Raw genomic sequence first — 21,832 nt, 5'->3', positions numbered from 1 at the left:
AGTACATATGCGAAGGGGGTATACAGTAGGTGCTTAATAAACACTTATTGAACGCATGGCTCTGAGTGAAGCGACCCCGCTTCCGCGACCCTTTGGTTTCCCCCCACCATCAACAGTGCTGGCTCAGTTTCGTGTGGAATCCCGGGCACCAGGCCCTGTTCTACGCACTTGCTAGTCATCAACCCAATGAATGCTCCTAAGAACCCTACCTAGTAAATGCTATTATTAGGCTGAGCCTTATGACATTGTCACTATGTGACCTTCTCACCCACAAAAAGGGCAACTTCATCTGGTTCAACCTAATGTTATCCCCCTTTTTTGGATGAAGAAACTGAGGCATAAGAAAGGTTAAATGACCTGCCCCAGGTGGGGACATGGACACAGGTGATAAGGGGCAGAAGGGAGGTTTCAAGCAGGTTGTCTGGCTGTGGCATCTACACTTGTAACTGCCAGGCTCCCAGTGTTTTCTGGTACTTCCCCCACCTGTCTCTTAGAAGCGAAGGTAAGCTCCTCGTGGCCAGAGCCTTGCACAGGGCCTGGCTCCCAGGAGTGGCATTTGCTGAACGGAAGCTGGACGAGGACCTCGGCAGGCAGGGTCTTCAGAAAATAGGGGGCTGTGGTTTAGATGATTTATAACTGTCAGGGCCACCAACTGCCATCCTGAACCCAAATGGGAAATTGAGGATGAGGGAGGAGGAACCAAACATTCCGAGACCTGGGCTTGAACCTGGATCCGCCAGTAATACTGGTCACAAATAAGCAGTACCTCCCTCATAAGGGGATGGCAAGGATTACACAAGAATCTTTTTAGAGGGCTTAGTAGAGTAGATGGCAATTAGAAAGCACTGAAGAATTGCTACATGTTATAACAGAGAGTTGGCTATTAACTATTATTATTACAAAGAACTTTAATAGCCACTAATTTATTTAACCCTCACAACTCTGTGAAAGAAGTATCATTCCTGCTACTTCCCATATAAAGATGCCAAGGACCAGAGAGTTCGATGACTTCCCCAAGGTCACCTTGCTGGCCAGCGGCAGAGTAGGAATGAGAAACCAGGTCAGTCCTCCTGGCTCTATATCCAGGCATCACAGACCTTGGTACTCCTTCAGCACCTGCTGAAGGACGGGAAACATGAGCTTGTGAGGGTGACTTCGAGCCAGTCACACACATCTCTGGGCCTCAGCTTCCTCCTCTGTCCTGGCCACACAGGGTTGCTGTTGGATACGGGACCACAGGGCTGGCAGTACTTTTTAAAAAAACGGAGTCCTGCTCAGACGCAGGGAACTGGAGCTTGAACTTGAAGATGTGTTGACCTATGAACAGATGCTGGGGTTTGTTTTAAACATAAGTCCCTGCTGTCACCTGTGTCCTTGTTACTGACTCACGCTCTGAACAGTGATGCTCCCAAATGACTCCAGGTGACAGTGTGTGCAAGTCGTTCTTATGCTAGCTCAGTTGGCTGCAGACAGCACCTCCGTGTGGCTAAGAGTGTGTGCTCTGCAGCCAGACACCCTGGGTTCGTACCTTAGCTCCTGTCCTGCGCAGCTGTGGAAGCTCTTTATGTCTGTTTCCTCCTCCCCAAAGTGGGAAGTGATAAGGGTTACATGAATAAACACGTGCAAAGCAATACGTTAAAACAATTCCGGGCACATACAACATACTCAGTATGTTTAGCTATATCTATGATTATGATTTTATTACTTGGGGAATAGGAGGGTGTGACGTAATGTATGACTCTTATGTTTAACGTACAGGTGATTTTTATTTTGGTGTAGTTACATTCGTCTGCCTTTTTCTTGTGATCTTTCATCGTTTTTATTCTTAGAAAGTCCTTTTCTACCCACATATCAGTTAAACAGTTACCTAATTTGTCTTCTGGAAATTTTAATGGTTTAATCATTTTTACATTTATGTCTAAAATGATTGTGAAGCCCAGGAACGTTTACTTCAAATTGAGTTATACCCAGAGGCTTAATATCTAGAATTCCTTGACTCTATTCGTGCTTGCATAACCCACATCCAGCCCTGCAGCAAATCCTGCCCCCTCACTCTGTTCCAGTCACTCTGACCTCTTAACTGTTCCTGAAACCTGCCAGGCACACTCCAGCCTCTTGGCCTTTGCAGTGGCTGTTCCTTCTGCCTGGGATGCTCTTCCCTCAGGGATTGCTACAGAATACACTCCCCTCGCTCCTTCATATCTTTGTTCAAATGAAACCCTCTCAGTGAGGCCAATCCCAACTACCCTATTTAAAAACACAACCGGGCCGGCCCGGTGGCTCAGGCGGTTAGAGCTCCATGCTCCTAACTCCGAAGGCTGCCGGTTCGATTCCCACATGGGTCAGTGGGCTCTCAACCACAAGGTTGCCAGTTCAACTCCCGCAAGGGATGGTGGGCTGTGCCCCCTGCTACTACTAGCAATGGCAACGGACCTGGAGCTGAGCTGCGCCCGACACAACTAAGACTGAAAGGACAACAACTTGAAGCTGAACGGCACCTTCCACAACTAAGATTGAAAGGACAACAACTTGACTTGGAAAACAGGCCTGGAAGTACACACTGTTCCCCAATAAAGTCCTGTTCCCCTTCCCCAATAAAAATCTAAAAAAAAAAAAAAGAAAAAAAAAAACCCGCAACCATGACCCCCCACCCCTCTCAGTCTATCACCCTGTTCTACTTTGCCTTTTTTTCCCATGGCACTTCTATCTTCTACTATACCATATGCTTTACTCATTTATTACATTCTCTGTCCCTCTCACTAGGATATAAGTTCCATAAGGGCAGGGATATTCGGTTTGTTTACTTGTGTGTTCCCAATACCTATAAAACAGTAGGCCATAAACAGCAGGCCACAACAAATATATGACAAATGAAGGGATATGCTGATGGCGCCCCCCTACCCAGTGGATATCTGCAGGGCTCTAGGGAATCCCGCTGAGCACAATTTGAGAGCCCATATTGGACCCACTAGCAATTCCTGTTTGCTGAGTGAGCTAAGGTGTGGACTGAGGTTCTTGCCACCCCTGCCCACTCCCCAAACAGACTATCGGTTCTGCCAGGGGCAGATAGAAAGAAATCGACGCCTTGCTTTTCTCTCTGCTGGGCCCTTCAGGAGGGGACAGCTGCTCTGGGTGTGGCAAATGTGCCCCCAGCCCTGGCCTAAGGTAGGACAGGACAGTGGGGAAAATGGAGGCACTGGGTGGGGGAAAGTGACCACCAGAGGAGTCACCAAGAAGGAATGACAGGGGGCCTCCCACTTCCCTTCTCTCTCACCTCCTGGGCCAGACCCTGGGGTCCTCATCATCTCATGCAGCTCAGGTATTTATTCTACAAATACGTTTCTAGTTCCTACATGTGTGGGCAGTATGCTGGGGGGGAAGGCGGGGAGGCAGTGGCGAGTGTCAGACACGATTTCAGCTCTCCAGGCGCTTCCATTATCATGTTGGAGTGACAAGGAAGGGCCATCACAGTGCAGCCAGGTAAGGAGGCGCTACGCAAGCACAGAGGGGGGCCCTAAATTTAGGGTGGGGTGGGGGTTAGGGAAGCTTTCTCGGAGGGGTTTGTATAATATATGTGAGGCGTGAAGGCGAAGAAGAGTTACACAGGTAAAGAGAAGGGGGGAGAGTGCTCCAGGCAGAGGGCATAGCACGTGCAAAGGCCGAGAGGTGAGAGTGAGCGTGGCATGTTCAGGGAACAGCTTGACATTCAGTCTCCCTGAAGCAAAGGAGGGGCAGTGAAAGAAGGCTAGAGAATTGCCAGGGAACTGGCAGCGAAGGGCCCAAGGGTGCTGGTGCCCCTGGGGTATACATACTGTGGCCACTGGTGTAGTGCTGCAGCTTGTCCGTGTACTCCGAGTCGGCACGCTCAAACCCCCGTCTTCTGGAACAAGAGCAAAGGGCTGGAGCCACCTGGAGGCACCCGGGAAGCTGGGAGCCATAGTAGGTGATAGGGAGAAGGTGGGCCGGCCCTTGAAACCACACCCCTGCCAGAGGCCTCCCTGCCTGGCCTGGCCTAGCAGCCTCACCCTTCTCGGCCCCACCCATCCCTTCCCACTTCTCCCACTTCAACTCCAGGCTCACTATTTCCCCGTCCTCTCTCCAGTCAAGCCCCTTTCAAAGAGCAAAGTCATCTTCTCTGGCCATGGCCCCTGGCTCCCAGGAGCTTCTGTCCATCTGACCTTACAGCTCAATGTGTTCTAAAGCGGGGACGTCGTTAAGGAGGAGGAAAGTCTCTCTTTGCATCATGCCCAGCAGAAGTCAGGGAACCGGGCCCACCTCCTGCCTTTGCACATGCTGTGCCAGCCACTTGGGGTGTCCTTCCCGCCACCCCCCCCCCCCGCTGTCTGTGTCCTCTCCATCTCTCCGGCCACCTCAGCCAGAGGACCTTACCTGAGCTCCTCAGCCTCCCATCTGACACTGCTCATCGCCCTGAGCATGACGGGGCCTCAAGCAGTGCAGAAAGTAGGGTGACCTGTACGCCCTCTCCACCGCCCCCTTAGCTCCTAGCATCCTGCAGTCCGCCTGCCCACTGTTCTGAGACGTTCTTCAGGCTGAAGCAGGAGTGTCTCAATGTGCCAGCTCCCTGACTAGCGGACTGGACAAGGGCAACACCTAGCCCAAAGGGAAGGACTGCTAATGGTGGCCGTTTCGGTGGTGGGAGGCCAGCTGAGGGTACCCAGGCCAGCCCAAGCCTCTCCCTGTCCCTGGGACTGACAGCAATGCCTCCTCTGTTCACTGTTCAGGAATGGCTGAATGCATGCACAGCCAGGCCTGGGGGGCCGGGGGGCACCCACCCACCTGTTACACACGATGACGATGACAACCACGGCAATGAGGAAGACGAGGCCAGCCGCCGAGGAGCCAACGATGAGTGGGAGCTTCTCCTGGATGCTTGTCTGGTACTCGGCTGGGGAGAAAGCACAGCGCAGGGTTCTCAGCTGGTTCCGGAAGTCCTGACATCCCCCACCCCGCAGGGTCTCCTGGGATCTGCAGGCTCTATTCCCGCCCCTGGGAGAGTAACCGTCACATGCTCAGCTGGAGAACAGGCTGTCACTCACTCACAAGGAACCTGGGACAAGTCCATGAACTGCTCTAATCTGCAAGTTCTCATCTATAAATTGGCTTAATACCTGCAGCTCCACGTTGAGATGAAAATCAATGATCATAAACTGACACGTGGAGAAGCACAGACTCTGAGGCCAGACTCCCTGGGTTTGAGTCCCAACCGTGCCATTGACTATCTGTGCGATCTCTCGTGAAGTGACTTACCTCTCTGTGGCCCAGTTTCCTTATCTGGGGAGAATCATAATTTCAATTTCATAGGATTGTTGTGTAAAGCGCGTAGAATACCACGTGGCAGTAGGAAGCTACTCAGTAAATATTAACTATTACTGTTATTGAGTGTTTTAGGTGTTGGTCACTGTGCTAAGTAAGGATGTTGTGCAACTTGCTTGATTCTCCAAACAGCCCTGTGATGCACTGCCTATGATCACCCCATTTTACAGATGAGGAAACTGAGGCTTAGCAAGGTCATAACTTGCTTCAGATTAAACAGTCAGAAAGTGGCCAAAGCCCGCACTTGAACCCAGGTCTGTTTGACCCAAGGTCGTGGGCTTAAATGAGATAATGCATCCATGCACTCCACCTTAGTGCCATCAACACCGTCACCGTTTTACATTTTATTATTGATTCTCATTTGCTTCCATGATCAGACAGGAGCTTGTCGAAGTCAGGGACTGGGTCGGTTCTGGGTCCTTAGCACCAGCTCACATTTGTTGAATTAATAAAGAAAGGATCTTGGGACACTTCCCCAGCCCCCACGTCAGTAACACTCATCCAACAGGCAAGAAGGCTTAGAGAGGTGAAACACACTGGCTGTGAGGAAGAGGGAGTTTACAGAGGAGGAAGTGCTAGAAGAGATAGTGAAGCCAGGAGGGAGGATTATTGTGATAAGACAAGAATTCATGGGTCCAGGAGCCTCTGAAATGTTCAGCCAGGCCAAGGCCAAGGCCTGATGAAGCAGATGCAGGAGACTGGTCATAAGTTAAGCTGTTCTGGAGCTTGGCTGGTGGGTGAAAGGGCCCCCAAACTACTCACACAAATGACAGCTATGACCTTAACTACTATTTGATGAGCACTAACTATGGGTGAGACCTAGCTCCAGCCCTGTGCTCGGTCCTGCCCATTTATACCCCATCTTTACACTAGTTTGATGAAAATGATGACAGTTGTTATCCTCCCCATTTATAGATGAGAAAACTGAGGTTCAGAGAGCTAAGGGGAGTTGCTCAGGGCCACAGAGGTAGGGATGAATCGCCAGTGTAATTTCCATCTGTCAGGCATAAGAGCCCAGACTCTTTAACTATGCTGCCCCTCAAAGATTATTAGAGAAGAAAGGGTGCTTAGAGACCATGTGGTCTCAGACTGGGAGACACCCAGGACCCGGGCTGTAACTCCCATTCTCTTGCCCAGGGTAGACATTATTAATCCACCCCAGCACTTCTTCCTGCTGAGCTCAGATGTGACTTCAGAATTCTTCTCAATCCTACTGTAAGTCATTGGAGTAGTGCATGGATAAAGCAGGCTTGCTTTCTCAGACGGAATACGATGCTTTCATGTTATAGAGGAGAAGATTATGGACCAGGGACTAGGAATAACTTGCTCAGAGTGACGCTGCAAGTTAGGGCTGAGCTCCGAGAAGTCCTGGGCAAGGAAGTGGCCTAGCTAACACAATGGTAACAGAGGAGTCCATATTCTTCCCAGGCCACATGTACAGAGCCTCTCTATGTGGTTGTGCAGTTTGTACAGTGCACCACAGTTCCCAACCAGGAGGGGAGGAGGGTTCACATCTAGAGGAAAAGGTGTCTTTCCTAATTTGCACAAAGGCACTTTGTGAGAATGCTGGCCCTTGAGTTTGTTCTGTTTGTGGAGTCAGTGCCCCCTGCCCTCTGGACACTGCTTACCTTCTGTCATGGTCTGGAAGTACATCTTGCCACTGTAGCGCCCGTAGCCTGCCACGGTGCGAGCCCGCACCTGGAAGACATAGATGGCGCCGGCTTTGAGGCCCTGCACAGTGACCGTGTTGGTGGGGCTTTTTATGGCTGTGGCGTTGTACTCACTGAGATCCTGCCGAGGAACAGAGAAGACAGTTAGAGAGGTTGCTGCCCACAGTGGGCCCAGAGCCCACTGACCGCTCCTGCCACGTGGGCGGATGAACTGCTGCGGTTCCCAATTCTTCACTTCCCCCTCCCCATAACAGAACCACACACCCGCACCTTTCGCAACACTTCGCACCAAAGAAGGCAGAGTGTTTTCTCTTCCTCATGGATGCTGAATTTGTCCATGTGACTTCCTTTGGACATTGGAATATTCTACAGGACATGATGCAAGCAGGGGCTTTATAAGTGCTTGTTGATTTGGCTTGGTGTTTTGTGATTCTGCCCTCTGCCATGGGAAGGGGCGGCGGCTTAACCTGGGTAGGAGCTAGGTAGTTCCAGAATAAGAAACATGTGGAAAAGACCTTGACCTAATTCCTATAATGAAACAGGGCTACCTCAGTTGACCCACAGACACAAATCTGAGTAAGAGAAATGGCCACTTGTTGTAGGTCATTGGATTTTTGGGAGTGTTTGTTTCACACCATCATCTCAACAACAGCTGACTAATACACATATATACTGAATGATCATTGTATGTAGACCCTGAGGTCTAGACTGTGAGTTCTTGGTGACAGCAGGGAGAGGGCCCACCTTGTTCACTTCTGCGTTTCCCTCCCTGCCTCATGCCTTGATGGGTTAAGTGGAAGGATCCCTGTTCAGCCTTAGCACACTTGAATCAGGGAAGAATTCAAGTCCACAAAGGGAAAATGATGCTTGAGGTTCTATGTAGCAGTTGATGGTTGCTTTGGGACTCAAAGCCATGCAGGAAACACCCCGCGTGTCCATGCCTTTGGGTACCCAGGACCCAATGTTCCCTCATTTGAGAGATGCAGAGATACCAATTCTGACCTCCTGAGGTCACCCGAGGAGTCTGGGATGGACCAAGACCAGCTGCTGCACTGGGAGTGGAGATGTGGTTACGTTGGACGCGGATGTTCACCAGCCTCCTTGTTGCTGTTTTGGGCATGTGTCAGCTGCCCAGCAAACCTTCCCCAAATACACTCTTTGCACAAGGCCCTGGGCTGGGCACTGGGGACCCACAGAGGTTAAAGCACAGGTCCTGGCCTTGGAGAGCTTGCTTCAGAAAAACAAACAGCATGGAGATCTTGACCCTTTGAGGATCATGAACCCCTTTGTGAAGCTGATGAAGAGCTATGACGTCTTAGAGAAATGCACCCCGATTGTACATGTCAATCATGTACGTCAGGTATGCATGGAGCCCTGGAAAAGTCCCCGAACACAATTAAATTCCATGTGAGCGACGTTATTACAGATAATTGTAACTACAATGTTATTATGTAATTGTACAACTACACTGTAATAATGTAATTACAATGTTACTGTAGTGTAGAGGGGAAGATCAACTGGAGTCAGACTTCCTGGGTCCAAATCCTGACCCTACTACTGTTAACTTAGTGACCTTGGGCAAGCTCCTTAACTTCTCTATGCCTCCTTTTCTTCATCTGTAAAACAGAGATGATAAGAATAGCTACTTTAAGAGATGTTTAGAGGATTATAATGAATTAACATGTATAAAATGCTTCCAGTGCCTCACCACTGTGCTGTACACCTGAAGCTGAAAAATATTGAACGTCAACTATAATTTTATATATATATATACATATATATATATATATGTATATATATAGTCATGGCATGTAGAGTACAGCATAGGGAATAGAGTCAATGGAATTGTAACAGCTGTATACGATATCAGAGGGGTAATAGATTGGGGGAGGAGGGTTACCACTGTAAGGGGTGTAAATAAATGTCTTAACTATTACATTGTTCTGTATACCTGAAACTAATAAAACTGAAATAAAATAAAATACAATGCTACGGGGGTAGGGTACGCACGGTGAGCCGAGGGGCATGTGACCTGGACTAGGTGGGGGATACCAGGGGAAGTCAAGGAAAGATCCCTGGAGAGGGGGGGGAACTGGAGTGGAATCTTAAAGAACAAACAGAAGTCACCCAGGCCAAGAAGGGGAAGGGCGTTCCTGGCAAGGCTCAGCCATGCAAAGGCAAGGATATGAGAAACGCTTGGGCTCTGGCGGTGAGTGCAGTGGCTGACCTGTGAGTGCCTCACCCGCTCCCTTCATACCAGGAGGCAGCAGAGATAGGAAGTCTCTTCCTGAGCCAGATCACCTGCCTCCTCCTCCAGGAAGCCTCCAGCCAGGTGTGCCTCCCTTCCTCTGAGCCCTGGAGCTCTTGCTGTGGGTACCATTAGGAATGGGGTTTCATTACATCCCCTTGCCCTGGGGCCAGGTTTGTCTCACTCCCTTGACTGCAAACAGAGGGAAGGGGCTGTGCTTTGCTCCCCTGTACCGGGCTCAGGGTCTAAGAGCAGAAGCCTTCCCTACGCCCACAGGGTGCAGGCTGTATTCCTTAGCCTCGCATTCCAGACCCTTCCAGACCCACCCTTTGCCAGTCTCTCCTGCCACCTCCTCAGTGTCCGCTAGGCTCCGGCCGTACGCAGCTGCTCCCCCTTTCCCTGGTAGGGTTGCCGGATTTAGCAAATAAAAGTCAAGGATGCTCAGTTAAATTTAAATTTCCAGATCAATAATTTTTAGCATATTTCCCATGTAAGCTTTGATATGTATTTATACTAGAAAATATTTTTAAAAATTCAAATGTATATCCTTGGTGTCATATGTTTTATTTGGCAACCTTACTTTCTCTGGGCCCTCTGAGCCTTTGCAAGTGCTGTTGCCCGTCTGAAATACCCTTTCCTCATCTGCCTGGCAGTTCCCTATTCATCATTCAAGACTCAGCATAGCACCTCCTCTGCTGGGGAGACTTCCCAGATGTCCCAGCCAGAGGTTGCAGGTCCATTATTTCCTCTCCCACCCATTATTCTGATATACATGTATGTCTTCTCTAAGGACTGTGAGTTCCCTGATGGCAGGGACCTGGTTGCATTCATCTCCGGGACCTCCAGACTCGGCACACAGTAGGTGCTCACTAACTACTGACATAAATGAATGAACGTTGTTAAGACTATTCAAAAATCTACGAACCCTGGATGCAGTACCAGGCTTGGCCACTAAGTGTCGCTGTCCAACACGGGATCTGCTTGGCTGGGTGCGTGCCCACTTAGGCTGGAAGTTTTAAGTTCCTGATTAAATGAGGGAGATGGGAAGTAACTGCCAGGGGTGTAGGTGCCTCCGGAGAACGAAGAACCAACCTGAGTGGATCCTTTTTCTAAAGTGGGGCGCAGGGCCGAGCAGGGGATTGGAAGTCATTTCAAACGCCAGTTCTTCCACTTGCTTGCATTGGGACCTTGCAAAAGACCCTTCATTTCCCTGAACCCTGTTTTCTATCCCAGAAAATGGAACAATAAATGCCAACTGCTCAGGCTTGTTGTGAAGATAAAACTTGACCAGGTAGTGCCTGGCTGGCACAAAGGAACTGCTCTAGAGCCATCAATTCCTTTCCCTCTAACCCCCGCTTCCCACACCCTACCCTCACCTCTAGAGAACTCTTATCTGAATAAGGATGAGGCATCAATGGGTTAGGGCAAGAAACGTAGTATGAAATCCACTAGTTCTTAGTTTGAGTCTTTACCCAGAGACTAAGGGCCAATAAGGCACTGGGTGCATTTCTTAAGTCCTATGATCCTCAGTTTTCTCATCTCTAAAGTGGGATAATACCACTATGTGCCACCCAGGGTGTTTGTGGAGATTCAGTAGGGAAAAGAAACGGGTAAAGCCTTTAGCATAGTCTCTAGCACACAGAAGGACTTAATAAATGTTGTCTGTCACCATCACTGTTATTATCACTCATGGGGAGTTAAATGGATGAATGAATGCACAAGTGAATGAATGAGTGAAGAAACCTCTCCATGTAGATACTGCTCCATGTACACTGGGTGACAACTGAATGCAGCCTGGACTTTCTTTCACCCCCTCCTCCCCCAACCTTTGCTCTCTCTGCCTGGAATGTCCTTTCCCTTCACTTCTGCCAAGTAGAAATTTCTGTTGAATAAACACATAAATCGATGTGGCCCACAAGAGCCCATCTGCTATAGGTGGCCTCACAAATGACTCTTCTCCATGAGCTCTCAGGGAGCCAAAGGGAGCATGAACCCATGTGCTTTGGGGCAGCTGCCAAAGGAGGCCACCTCCCAGGATGCTGGAACCTATGGAAAGGCCAGCCCTGGTCTGGTTAACACCATTCGTCAGTGGCCCCCAGAAGACTTCCAGCAAAGTGGTTGTCAGCTCTGGGCTCCGGGCAGGCTGGGAAATCCCAGTGAAGCTGGGGAGAGGCCAAACCGAGGGCCTGCTGCAAAAGAGCCCTTTCTAAAGAAGGAAAGGAGGTGGGGGTGGGGCTCACCCAGGACTGCAGGGCTCAGTATGTAACTTAACTACCTGAAGACCTGGAGCATTCATTAAAGAAATCAATTGCAGGCACCAGGAGGATTCCACAGTGTTAGGTAAGAGCGGGCTGTGGACTTGTCAGAAATAAACCTCACCACTCGCAGCCTCCCCAAGGGCGGGGCTGACCCAGGAAGGTAGAGGTGGTGGCTGGGATGTCACAGCCTTGCCTGAGAGATCAGGGACAGAACCGGCTCCTGGTTCTCCTCCTACCCCTCTGATGGCGTCTCTTGCGACACTCACCAACTCCTTCACCGATTCCTTGTTCTTTCTCTCCTTAAATCTTGCCATTCTCCTGGATTCTATCCTTCCACTTCTGTTTCTCCTCTGCATACTCTGTCTGTTCTTGGCTTCACCTCCCTGCCCCCAGCAAGCACCATACCTACACCTACAAATCACAAACCCACATCTACCCCAGAAAAAGGCACCACCGTTTCCTGGGAGTCATCCATCACACTTCCCTGGTCTCCTGAATTTCAAAATATTGTCTGAATCTGTCAGTTTCTCACCATCTCTGCTGCCAGCTCTCCAACTCTATGCCACCATCATTTCTTACTTGGTGTCCCATGAGGGCACTGTACAGTTTCTGCCTGTGTCCCCAGGACCCCCCTTGTAGTCTATTCTCCACATAACAAGCTACAGGAATCTTTAAAGTAATCTGAGTCAGATCACATCCTTTCAGAATCTTCCGACGGCTTCCATCATACTTTAAATTGAATCCAGACTCCAAAGGCCTGGAAGACCCACCACAATTGGCCCTGCCTCCCTCTCCAAACTCTCCCCCTACTGATCTCTCCCTTGTTCATGTTGCTCCTGCCACACTCACCGTCTCTATTTCCTGAGTGCAGCCAGCACATTCCTGCCCCAGGGCCTTTGCACATGCTGTTCTTGCCACCCGGAATGACCCTGCCCCTGCTCTCGTCTCTTGTCTGTCTGGTGAACTCCTAGCATCTTTCAAGGCTCAGCTCTAATGTCACTCACTGACGACTTCCTCTCACCCATGCCAGGATTATGGGTCCCTCCTTGGGGCCACTATGGGACCTTTGGTGGCCCTTCTGTGGCTAGTATAACATCTTGCCTGATACTGTTTTACCTGGACTGTGAAAGGAAGGCCTGCAGGCATGTCTGGTTACTCTTGGTATTCCTGGTGCCCAGCTCAGGGCCCAGCCCGGTTACAGCAAATGTTGAATGAACCAGTGTCCATCTCCCCATTGGCAAACGCCAAGCTGCCTCTCTCTGCAACCCAGGACCTGGGGGGAGGGGCTGACTGAAGCAGGGACACGTCTCATCCCAGCCATACCTCAGGCCTGTCTTTCTTTTGCCATTTATGCCTAAAATCCTCTATCAGAGTCTGGTCCTGTCAAAGGTTATCCCAGAAGCATCCCTGGGAGAAAACAGGGAGGCAGGAGAGTCAGGTGAAGAGTGAGAATACAGGTCCAAATCATTGCTCTGCCACTGAGCGGCTGATTGATCTTGGACAAGTTACACAACGTCTCTGTGCTTCAGTTTCCCCTCCTGTCCAATAGGGTGACTAGCAATTCTGTACGGATGAATGAGACAATGGAAGTGATGTGCTTAGCACATAGTGAGCGCTCATGAAATGTGAGCAGGTGGGAGCCGTGGCTGCTGCAGGGCCTGCTGGTCCTGCCACCCCAGTATGGCCTGGGGATGCCCAGGCTGTGGCAGAAAGTAGGGCAGAGCTGTCTCCTGGTTCACACCTCCATCAGCCGCCCCAGCCCCTCCCTTCTCGGTAGGAAATGGGACGTGGACAGGACACGCGCCGGGATTCCTCATTTCCGCTCCTGTCTTTGGGGACAAACACTTTCAGTTTCACTTAATCATAAAGCTTCTTAATTAGTTTTTTCCCCCCTTTTTGAATTCTGAGTTGTTAAGCTGTTCCGCCAGAGAGGGTTAAGCTGTTCCGCCAGAGAGGGTGGACATGTCGACTCCGATAGGGCCTGGGGGCTTCCTGGGCCTGGGAGCAGCTGGTCTGGCTACTTGGAACGCCCGGAGCCATGGTCCTCACATCATCCCAACTCAGGCTATCCAACAACACCTCTTGAGCACCTACTGTGTGCCAGGTGGGGGACACAGCAAAGATAAGGCAAGGTCTCTCCACCTTTGAAGAATAGGCCATGGGAAGGGATTTATCACTTATTCATTCAACCAACACTTATCAAGTGTCTCTTTGATGCCAGGCACTGGGTGCTGGGGAGAAGGTGGTGAAGGGGTAGATGTGGTCCCTGGCCTCTCGAATGCATTGCCAAGAGGAGAGGATGAGCAAGACAACGAACAATCATAAACCAGCTGGGTGGGGCTGGAGAAGTATTTGATGAACCTGAGACTCACCAGAGTTTGGCTGGAGTGGGAGCATTTAATAGAGTGGGAGGGCTGGGCTGGGCCTCCGAAGGCGGGGCTCCAGCAGGGCTGGCTGGAACTGTCTCCACTTCTCTTCCTCAGTCATTAGGGTTCCCAGTGGGCTTGGCTTCAACTAAAGCTCGTCTCATAGTCATTTACACCTCAGTCTGAATGAGCACCTAGCAAATCTTCTCCTGCAGACTTTGTGGCTATTTGGTGCCTCAGGGAGCAGGTAAGAAAAGTCACCAGTCAAAAGAGAGTTTCCTGGGCCTCTGATGTCCAGCTGCTCTGTCCACTTCTGGGCCCTGTACTTTACAAGGTTCCATATTCAGATGTGCTGAGCTCACCTGGTCATACATCGTGTAGCCCTTGCACATTGCAGCAGGCAGGGCAGAAGCGGGAGGAAAGGAAAGCACACTCACCTCTGCTGAGGGCCAGGCCCCATGCTGGGCACGATACCTGCTCTTTCTCTTTGACCCACACAGCCTCCATGAGAGGTGATCTCATTTGCCCTTGACACAGGAGGAAACTGAAGCTCAGAAAGAGAAGGATGCCTGCCCACGCTCACACAGCCGGTTATGGATGGAGCTGGGATTTGAACCTAAGTCTTCTCACTCCTAGTCCAGTGCTCTTTCTACTATACCAGTGGCTTCAAATTCTGGGTCCCTGGCTCCTAGACATCCCTGAAGGAGTTATAAGAGTCTGATTTAAAAGCTTAAAGAGAAACCACTGTCTCCCCATGCAAAGGGCACTCAGGCAAATGAAAACAAGCATCTCAGTCGGAACCAGGTGGACACAGGAGGAAGCTCCATCCTCTTACCTGGTACAGAAGCTCTCCTCTGTTTTAGAATGGGTGAATGACTGATTATTGCTTAATAAATGGAGTTTTTTGAAAACCAGTTCTTTCAGAACATCAGATCCACTGAAGTCAAGATGAAGGGGTCTTGGTGGGGAAAGGGCTGTGACCATCACATTTTACTGACGTTGCTGGACCAGAAAAGTAAGGCTCCGAGAGGTCAAGGCACTGGGTGCGTGAGGTCTCCTAGCCAAGGAGGAGTAAAGCCAGAACACAATTCTGAGGCCAGTGCTCTTTCTGCTTCACCAGCGCGACTCATCTGGCCAGACCGTAGCACCCCAGGCCCCAGCCCAGGAGGGGACCTCAGGGAGGTGGGGGTCGGAAAAGTGCCAGGAGCACAGGTACCTTCTCGTAGTACTGTAGCTCATAGTCCAGGATGACGCCGTTGGGCTGGTCGGGCTGGGACCACGACAGGGTGATGCTGTCCACCGTGCGGCTCACCTGGTGCATTATGGACACAGCTGATGGAGCTGGAAGAGAGGTCAGAGGTCAGGGCAGGCGTGAGAGGGTGCAGCTTCCGGCCCGACCTCACAGAGACTAGAGAGGGAAAGCATCTAGCCAAGGTCACACAGCCTGGGGAGCCGACAGGGTGCAGAGGGACTTATGTAGGAGCACAGGTGCTGCTCTTATGGGGCACCTTCAGATTACAGATACCGACAACTCAGGCCATCCCTGCAGAAGCTCAAGCCTCATCAAGCCAAGAGAGATGCAATGGGCCCCTTCTCTGGCCTGGTCCCGAGTGGGATGCATGAAATGTCAATCATTCTCTCTTGCAGCTTATAGTCTACTAGACCAGGGGACATCAGACCCTGGTCAAGGTCATGGGGCTCTGGGAGAGGGAAGCAGAGAAGGTGGGAGATTCATTCCTTCAACAAATTTGCATTGAGTGCCTACTAGGTGCCAGGGATCCAGTAGTGAATAAAACTGACCCCCAAAATAAATAGGTAAAAGTAAATCCACGGAAGACAGTTTGGTGGTTCTTCAAAAAGTTAAACATAGAACCCAGCACTTCCACTCCTAATTATATACCCCCAAGAACTGAAAACAAGTACTCAAATACTTGTACACGAATGTTTATAGCAGCATTATTCACAATAGCCGAAAGGTGGGAACGACCCAAATGTCCATCTCAAAAATATGCTAACAAGTTAAAGACACAAAAGATCACGTATTGTATGAACCCATTTATATGAAATATTCAGAACAGACAAATTCCGAATATTTCATATAAATCGGATCATACAATATGTGAAAGTAAGCAGATTGGTGGTTGCCAGGGAAGGGGGAACGTCGGATATGGGGTTTTCTCTGGGGTAATGAAAATGTTTTGGCACTAGACAGAGGTAGTAATTGCACAAGATTGTGAATGTACTAAATGCCGCTGAATTATACATATTAAAATGGTTTAATTGGATGTTATGTGAATTTTACCTCAATAAAATCAATTAAATCCATCCCTCCCCTGGTGTCGCTTGTGCCCTCATGGAGGGTGGTTAGATGAAGGAAACCAGAAGTCAGGGGAGGCTGTGTTCCGTGCTGGAAGGACTCTTAGAAATAATTTGGTCCCATCCCCTCATTTTACAGATATAGAAACTGAGGTCCACAGAAGGGCTGCGGGCCGCCTAAAATCACAGTGAGTTCATGGCACGCAGCCCTTTCCTGATTCCTTATTTCACATTATACCCTGGCCTGTGTTTTTTGCCTTCTTCTCAAATGGAACAAACCTGCACAAAGTACCTGCTCTGTGTCAGGCACGGCCCTGGACCCTTTACACATGTATTTCCTGAGCTGACTGTCAGTGAGGGGGCAGCATGAGCCCCACCGGGTGAAGACACCAAAGCTCAGAGGGGCAAGGGGCTTCCCGAGATCACAAAGCCCATCAGTGGGGGAGGTAGGATTTGAATCCAGTTCTGACGCTGTCCAGAGCAACGTTCGTCCCACAAGTTGGACTGGCCAGGGATGGACTCCTGACTCGGTCTCTCCCTATGGTGTGACGGGGGACAGCCCCCTTGCCTCTCTGGGCATGAGGTTTTCATGATCACAGGAGGGGCTGAGGTCTCACCAGGGTGAAGGGAGTGCCTGCTGCAGTCTCTCTGGGCTCCTGGGCAGGTCTGCGACAAGCAGATGCCCTGTTTTGACCAACACCACTATCCGTAGGCTGAGGCTGACCTTTCTCTCCACCAAATCCCACCAAAACCCGCTTCTTGTTCTGTTTCTGTCCGTTCGTTCCCAGGGTGGAGGGAACAGTCTGTTGGTCAGAAGACCCAGGCTCTGCTCTCTGGCCTGCTACTAACTGGCTGTGTGACCTTAGGCAAGTGCCCCCCACGCCCCCACCCCAGCTTCATTGCTTGCACCAGATCTCTGAGGTCTTACAGCTCAAATGCTCCCTGCCTGTGTTTCCCACCCAGCCCTTGGCCTGGAGTTGGATGAGCTCAGGGGCCAACGTGGGTCTGAGCAGGTCCAGGCTTCCTGTTAGCACTTCAAGGAGCCGAGGAAAATTGGCCGGAGACAGCCCAGACAGAGTTGCAACCCCCGCCAGAAAGACCTGGACCCTGGTCCAGGGGTCCCTGACAAGCCTCTGTTCCTTGTGCACCCCAAGGGAGGGCTGCCTGACCCTCAGCTCGGCTCCTTGCCCTGCCAGGGGCAGCAAGTGGCCTCTTGGGAAGATCAGGGACCTAGCTCTCTGCAGTTTCCTCCTTAGTCAAACAGGAAGACTCCATCTTCCTTGTTCCCTCTCAGGGTATCAAGAGAACCTGATCCGAAGGAGGGGCCCCACAAACCACTGTTTATTGAGCACCTACTTCACGCTGGGCACTGTGCTCTGCCCTTGAGCTGCATTAACCCATTTAATCCTCAACCGACCTGGGTAGCAGACATCTTTGAGCCCCTTCTGCAGATGGGGAAGCTGAGAAGCGGAGTAAAGCACCTTGTCGGAGGCTACCTCATGCTCCAGGAAGTCATTTGAAGGGGCTTTAAGGGCAGCGTGTACGCACGTAATAATAACGACAAAGCCACTCACCGAACCCTCAAGGAGCCCTTACTCTCTGCCCACCACTGTTCCAGGCTCTCTGCACCGATTAACACAGGCGTAAACGAAGAATTCTCACAACTGCCCTGTGAACCGGGGGCTATTAACACCCCCAGTTTACAGATAGGGAAACTGAGGCTTCTCGCTGCTCAGTAACCTGCTCAAGGGTCACGTAGCAAGGCAGAGGAAGGCGAGGCCTTGAACCAGGCATCGCAGGCTCCATCCGCACAGCACTGGTTCTACGTAAATGTTTACCGGAAATGAATGAGGGTAATTGCTCGAGCCCTACTGCTACCTCAGTTTCCTCTCTATAAAATGGGCCCAACAGGAACGTACCTCGGGGCCTGCTGTGAGGAGCAAATGAGTAAAATGGCATCAAGTGTTCGGTGTGGCACCTGGCATGTGATCAGGGCTGTGGGCGTCCACAGGTGTCACTGGGCACTTGCTATTGTGCACTGAGCAGCTGACCTGTGTCATCTCATTTGATCCTCTCAAGAGTGTGGGCTGGGGGTTAATATCCACAATTTGCAGAAGAAGAAACCGAGTTTCAGGGAGGCACAATGACTTCCCCAAGGTCACACAGCTAGTGAGGAGCTGAGCTAGGCCTGGAGCCCAGGTATTCAGCCCCAGCTATGCTCCTTGCTTGTCCTCAGAGCTTTCCTACTTTCTGTCCCCTTATTCCCTGACCTTGTCTCCAGCCCCACCTCCAGGGCCTATTTCGTGTGGAGCTGAGCGCTCTGTTCTCTTGGATGCCTCTGTGAGGCCCGGGCTGTCTGACCCTCTCTCCTGCCTGTCCAAGTCAGCTCCCCACTGAAAACAAGATAAGCCAGGATCTTGGCATTTCACAGACCTGGGCCAATCGCAGAGATCCTGACAGGGGTTTTGCCCTTCCTGCTGGCTCCAAAAGCACCACTCCTGGCCTCCCTGCAGCTTCTCAGCCCCTCTCAGCCAAGCCACAGGGCCGTGACCAATGAGGTCTGTGTGTACTCTGAGAAGTCGATGAGGGTGTTTTTAACTCAGCGACCAGAGAACGGGGGGTGGGGGTGGGGGCATATCCCTGCTTCTGCTTCCCAGTATCTGAGGATAATTCTGGTTTGAGGGGCTGGAAGGTTGTATCCAGGGCTCCCTGGAATATTGGGATCCCTCACCAAGGTGGGGAGGGGTGGGTGGGATGTGCTGCCCGTGCCCGTATGTTGTATCTGTGGAGCATCAGACATGCACTGAGCCCCAAGGACAGGTGAGGTGTATTCTTATTAAGCCACTACTGTGTGTACTCACTCACCCGGTGCTTCCTGCTTAGAACTATAGAACACTCATGTGAGGACTATTCCAATCCAGCCCCCAGAAAGTCTAGCTCAGTGTTGGGGGCCCAGAGGGTGGACTCAGACAGACCTGCATGCAACTCCCCATTCCTCCACTCCCCCGTGTCGTGACCTTGAGCAAGTTCTCTTGGAGCCTTGGTTTCCACACCTGTCAAATGGGGCCCCTTACCTGGCAAGATGCCATAAGTATGAAAGGAGAAATGCTTGTAAAGATTTGAGCGTGGTGGCTGGCTCCATCCGGAGGGAGGTATTATTAAGACTATTTCAAGAGAGTAGAATGGTGCCAGGGGCTGTGGGAAGGGGGAGATGGAGAGATGTTGGTAAAAGCGTACAAACCCCAGCTCCAAGATGCCTAAGTTCTGGAGACATAATGTGCAGCATGGTGACTGTAACTAACAAGGTCGTACTGCACATTTGCAAGTTAAGAGAGTAGACCTTACAGGTTATCACCACACAAAAAAACGGTAATTATGTGAGGATGTGAAGGTATTAACTAACCTTATTGTGTCATCATTTTGCGATGTATTAAAAATCACATCGTACACTTTCAACGTACAGGTTACATGGCAACCCCGTGGTATTATTAGCATACCCATGTGATAGATGAGGAAACCGAGGCACTGAGGTATGAAATAACTTGCCCAAATTCACACAGTTAGCAGGCAGTAGAGCTGGGATTTGAGCCCAGGCCTACCTGGGTCCAACATATCCTTTCCCCTCCAGTGGCTGTGGCTGATGCAGGCTGACCAGGGAGGTCTGGAAACCAGTGGACCTCAGAGGGCCTCTGAGGACACCCTGGTTCAGATCCCATCCTGTTGCTGCAAAGCTAACCCTACCCGGCTCTCGCTGACTCACATCATCCCCCACCCACCCGGGCCGCCCTGGCTCTGGGAGCTCAGCTGTTGGTGGAGGCAGGTCCCACACGGCCATGGGGGTCTCGGCCTGGGGGGCTTAGCTGGCAGGCTTGGGTTACAGGCAGCTAACCCGGCTCTGATCCTGTAAGTCCCGTATCCCTGGGTGTGGCAAGGAGGCGGCATTGCTGGGAAGATGATCAAGGCAGGCCAGGGGGCCGCCAAGCAGGGCTGGCCTTTCTCCTGGAATCCAGGGGGATTAACAGTGGAGAAAAGAACAGCTGGATGTTCTCCCATCCCTCCGGCAGCCCACTGCCCACCCCGGGGTGTCAGGTTTCCCTGTAAGTTGGTCTTCAGGGAATTCTGGTATTTTCAATTACTAGCCGGGCACGCCGGCAGGGGGATGGGGTCAGTGATGCCCCGTGACCCCTGCAAGTAGATGGAGCCCCAGGGAGCAAGCACAAAAGAGGCTTTTGGCGGAGAGGGAAAGGAGGAGGCTGGCCAGGCGGGGCCTGCTTGGCTGGAGCAGGTGGTCAGGGGCCCTGCTGCCCCAGTGAGCCCTGGGGGAGCATCCAGTCCCTTCATTAGCCCCGACTCGGGGAAGTAGCCTTCCGTGTGTGCTGGACCCAGGTGGTCTCTAATGGCCGTCTGGGACTAGGACACTTTGACAGGCATGAAGTCCAGAGGCTGTGACCCTGGCTACTGCAAGGGGGCCCTGCTCAGCTTCGGCTCCACAGCCCTGCGCTCTGAGAAAGGAAGGAGACCCCTACACTTGGCCTTTCTCCTTCCAGCAATCGGAAGTTTAGAAGGAGTGGGGAGAAGTCGCTGGGCATTGGGCAGTCTAAGGCTCCAGCCCCAGCCTCTCAGATCCCGCTAACTCCCTCACAGCCTCACTCCCATGGACAGCGCTCCGTGGCTTCCCACTGCACCTGGAGTTAAACGCAGATGCTGCACTCGGCCCGCAAGGCCCACCTGCCCGGTGCCTGCCACCTCCTTCCACGCGTCCCCTCGCTCCCAGGCACTGGCCTTTCTGTTCCCAGTCATACCAAGGTCATTTCTTTCTCAGGGTCTTGGCCCTATGGTGTTTCTGCCAGGTAACCTCTTCCCCCAAATCTTCCAGGGCCAGCTCCTCCTCTTCATTCAGGTCTCAGCTAAACCGCCGCCTCCTCAGAGAGGCCCTCCCTGACCACCTTCTCCCCTCCAATCACTTCCTATCTCATGCCCTGATTTTCTTTATAGCACTAACACTATCTGAGGGCACGGAGCTTGTCTCTTTTATTCAGTCTTTTATCTTTAGTGCCCGGAACAGTGTGTGGCTTGATTGATATTTATTGGAGGAAGGACAGAAGGAAGGAAGGAAAGAAGGAAGAAAGGAAGAAAGAGGGAAGGAAGGAAGGAAGGAAGGAAAGAAGGAAGGAAGGAAGGAAGGGTGAAGGATGGAAGGAAGGAAAGAAAAAGGAAGGAAGAAAAGAAGGAAAGAAGGGAGGAAGAAAAGAGAATGGAAGGATGGAAGGAAAGAAAGGAGGAAGGGAGGCAGGAAGGAAGGCAGGGAGGGAGGATTCTCACCTTTTCTAGCCCCTTCAGGAACCTGGCTGAGTCCACTAACTCTGGGGGGGCTGGACCCTGGAGCAATGGCCCCAGTCAGTAATCAGGGTGGCTTGTATGACAGTCCCTAATAATTCGCTCTCCCTCAGATCCCTGCAATTTGACCTGCTGCTGTAACAAGGGGCCTTTTGCCGATCAGCTGACCTGCAATACTACAATTGTTTATTATTGTGCTTGCGTTCTTCAGGGTCTGCAGTAGGAATACTTTACCCCAGACAGGACTCCTAGAATTTCCGGTTGATAATGGAATAGTTGTTTCGAGCTTTCATCTCTTAAACT

General features: G+C 51.2%; 1 protein-coding gene across 4 annotated transcripts in view; it reads right to left on the bottom strand.

Moving 5' to 3' along the window:
• Window positions 1-21,832, bottom strand: part of EPHB2 (EPH receptor B2) — a 187,744-nt gene that overhangs the window by 17,250 nt on the left and 148,662 nt on the right. For 2 of the 4 annotated variants that reach the window (XM_033114948.1, XM_033114950.1), the window contains exons 6-9: window positions 15,093-15,217; window positions 6,963-7,125; window positions 4,798-4,906; window positions 3,813-3,880 (exon numbers count right to left, since the gene is read on the bottom strand). In XM_033114948.1, the coding sequence (XP_032970839.1) occupies window positions 3,813-3,880; window positions 4,798-4,906; window positions 6,963-7,125; window positions 15,093-15,217 (465 nt within the window). The remainder of the gene's footprint in view (window positions 1-3,812; window positions 3,881-4,797; window positions 4,907-6,962; window positions 7,126-15,092; window positions 15,218-21,832) is intronic. The other 2 variants (XM_033114949.1, XM_033114951.1) reach the window with 2 other exon arrangements.

The sequence above is a fragment of the Rhinolophus ferrumequinum genome, chromosome 9, assembly GCF_004115265.2.
Source record: "Rhinolophus ferrumequinum isolate MPI-CBG mRhiFer1 chromosome 9, mRhiFer1_v1.p, whole genome shotgun sequence".
Lineage (NCBI taxonomy): Eukaryota > Metazoa > Chordata > Mammalia > Chiroptera > Rhinolophidae > Rhinolophus > Rhinolophus ferrumequinum.
This window is presented reverse-complemented; position numbering and strand designations above follow the sequence as displayed.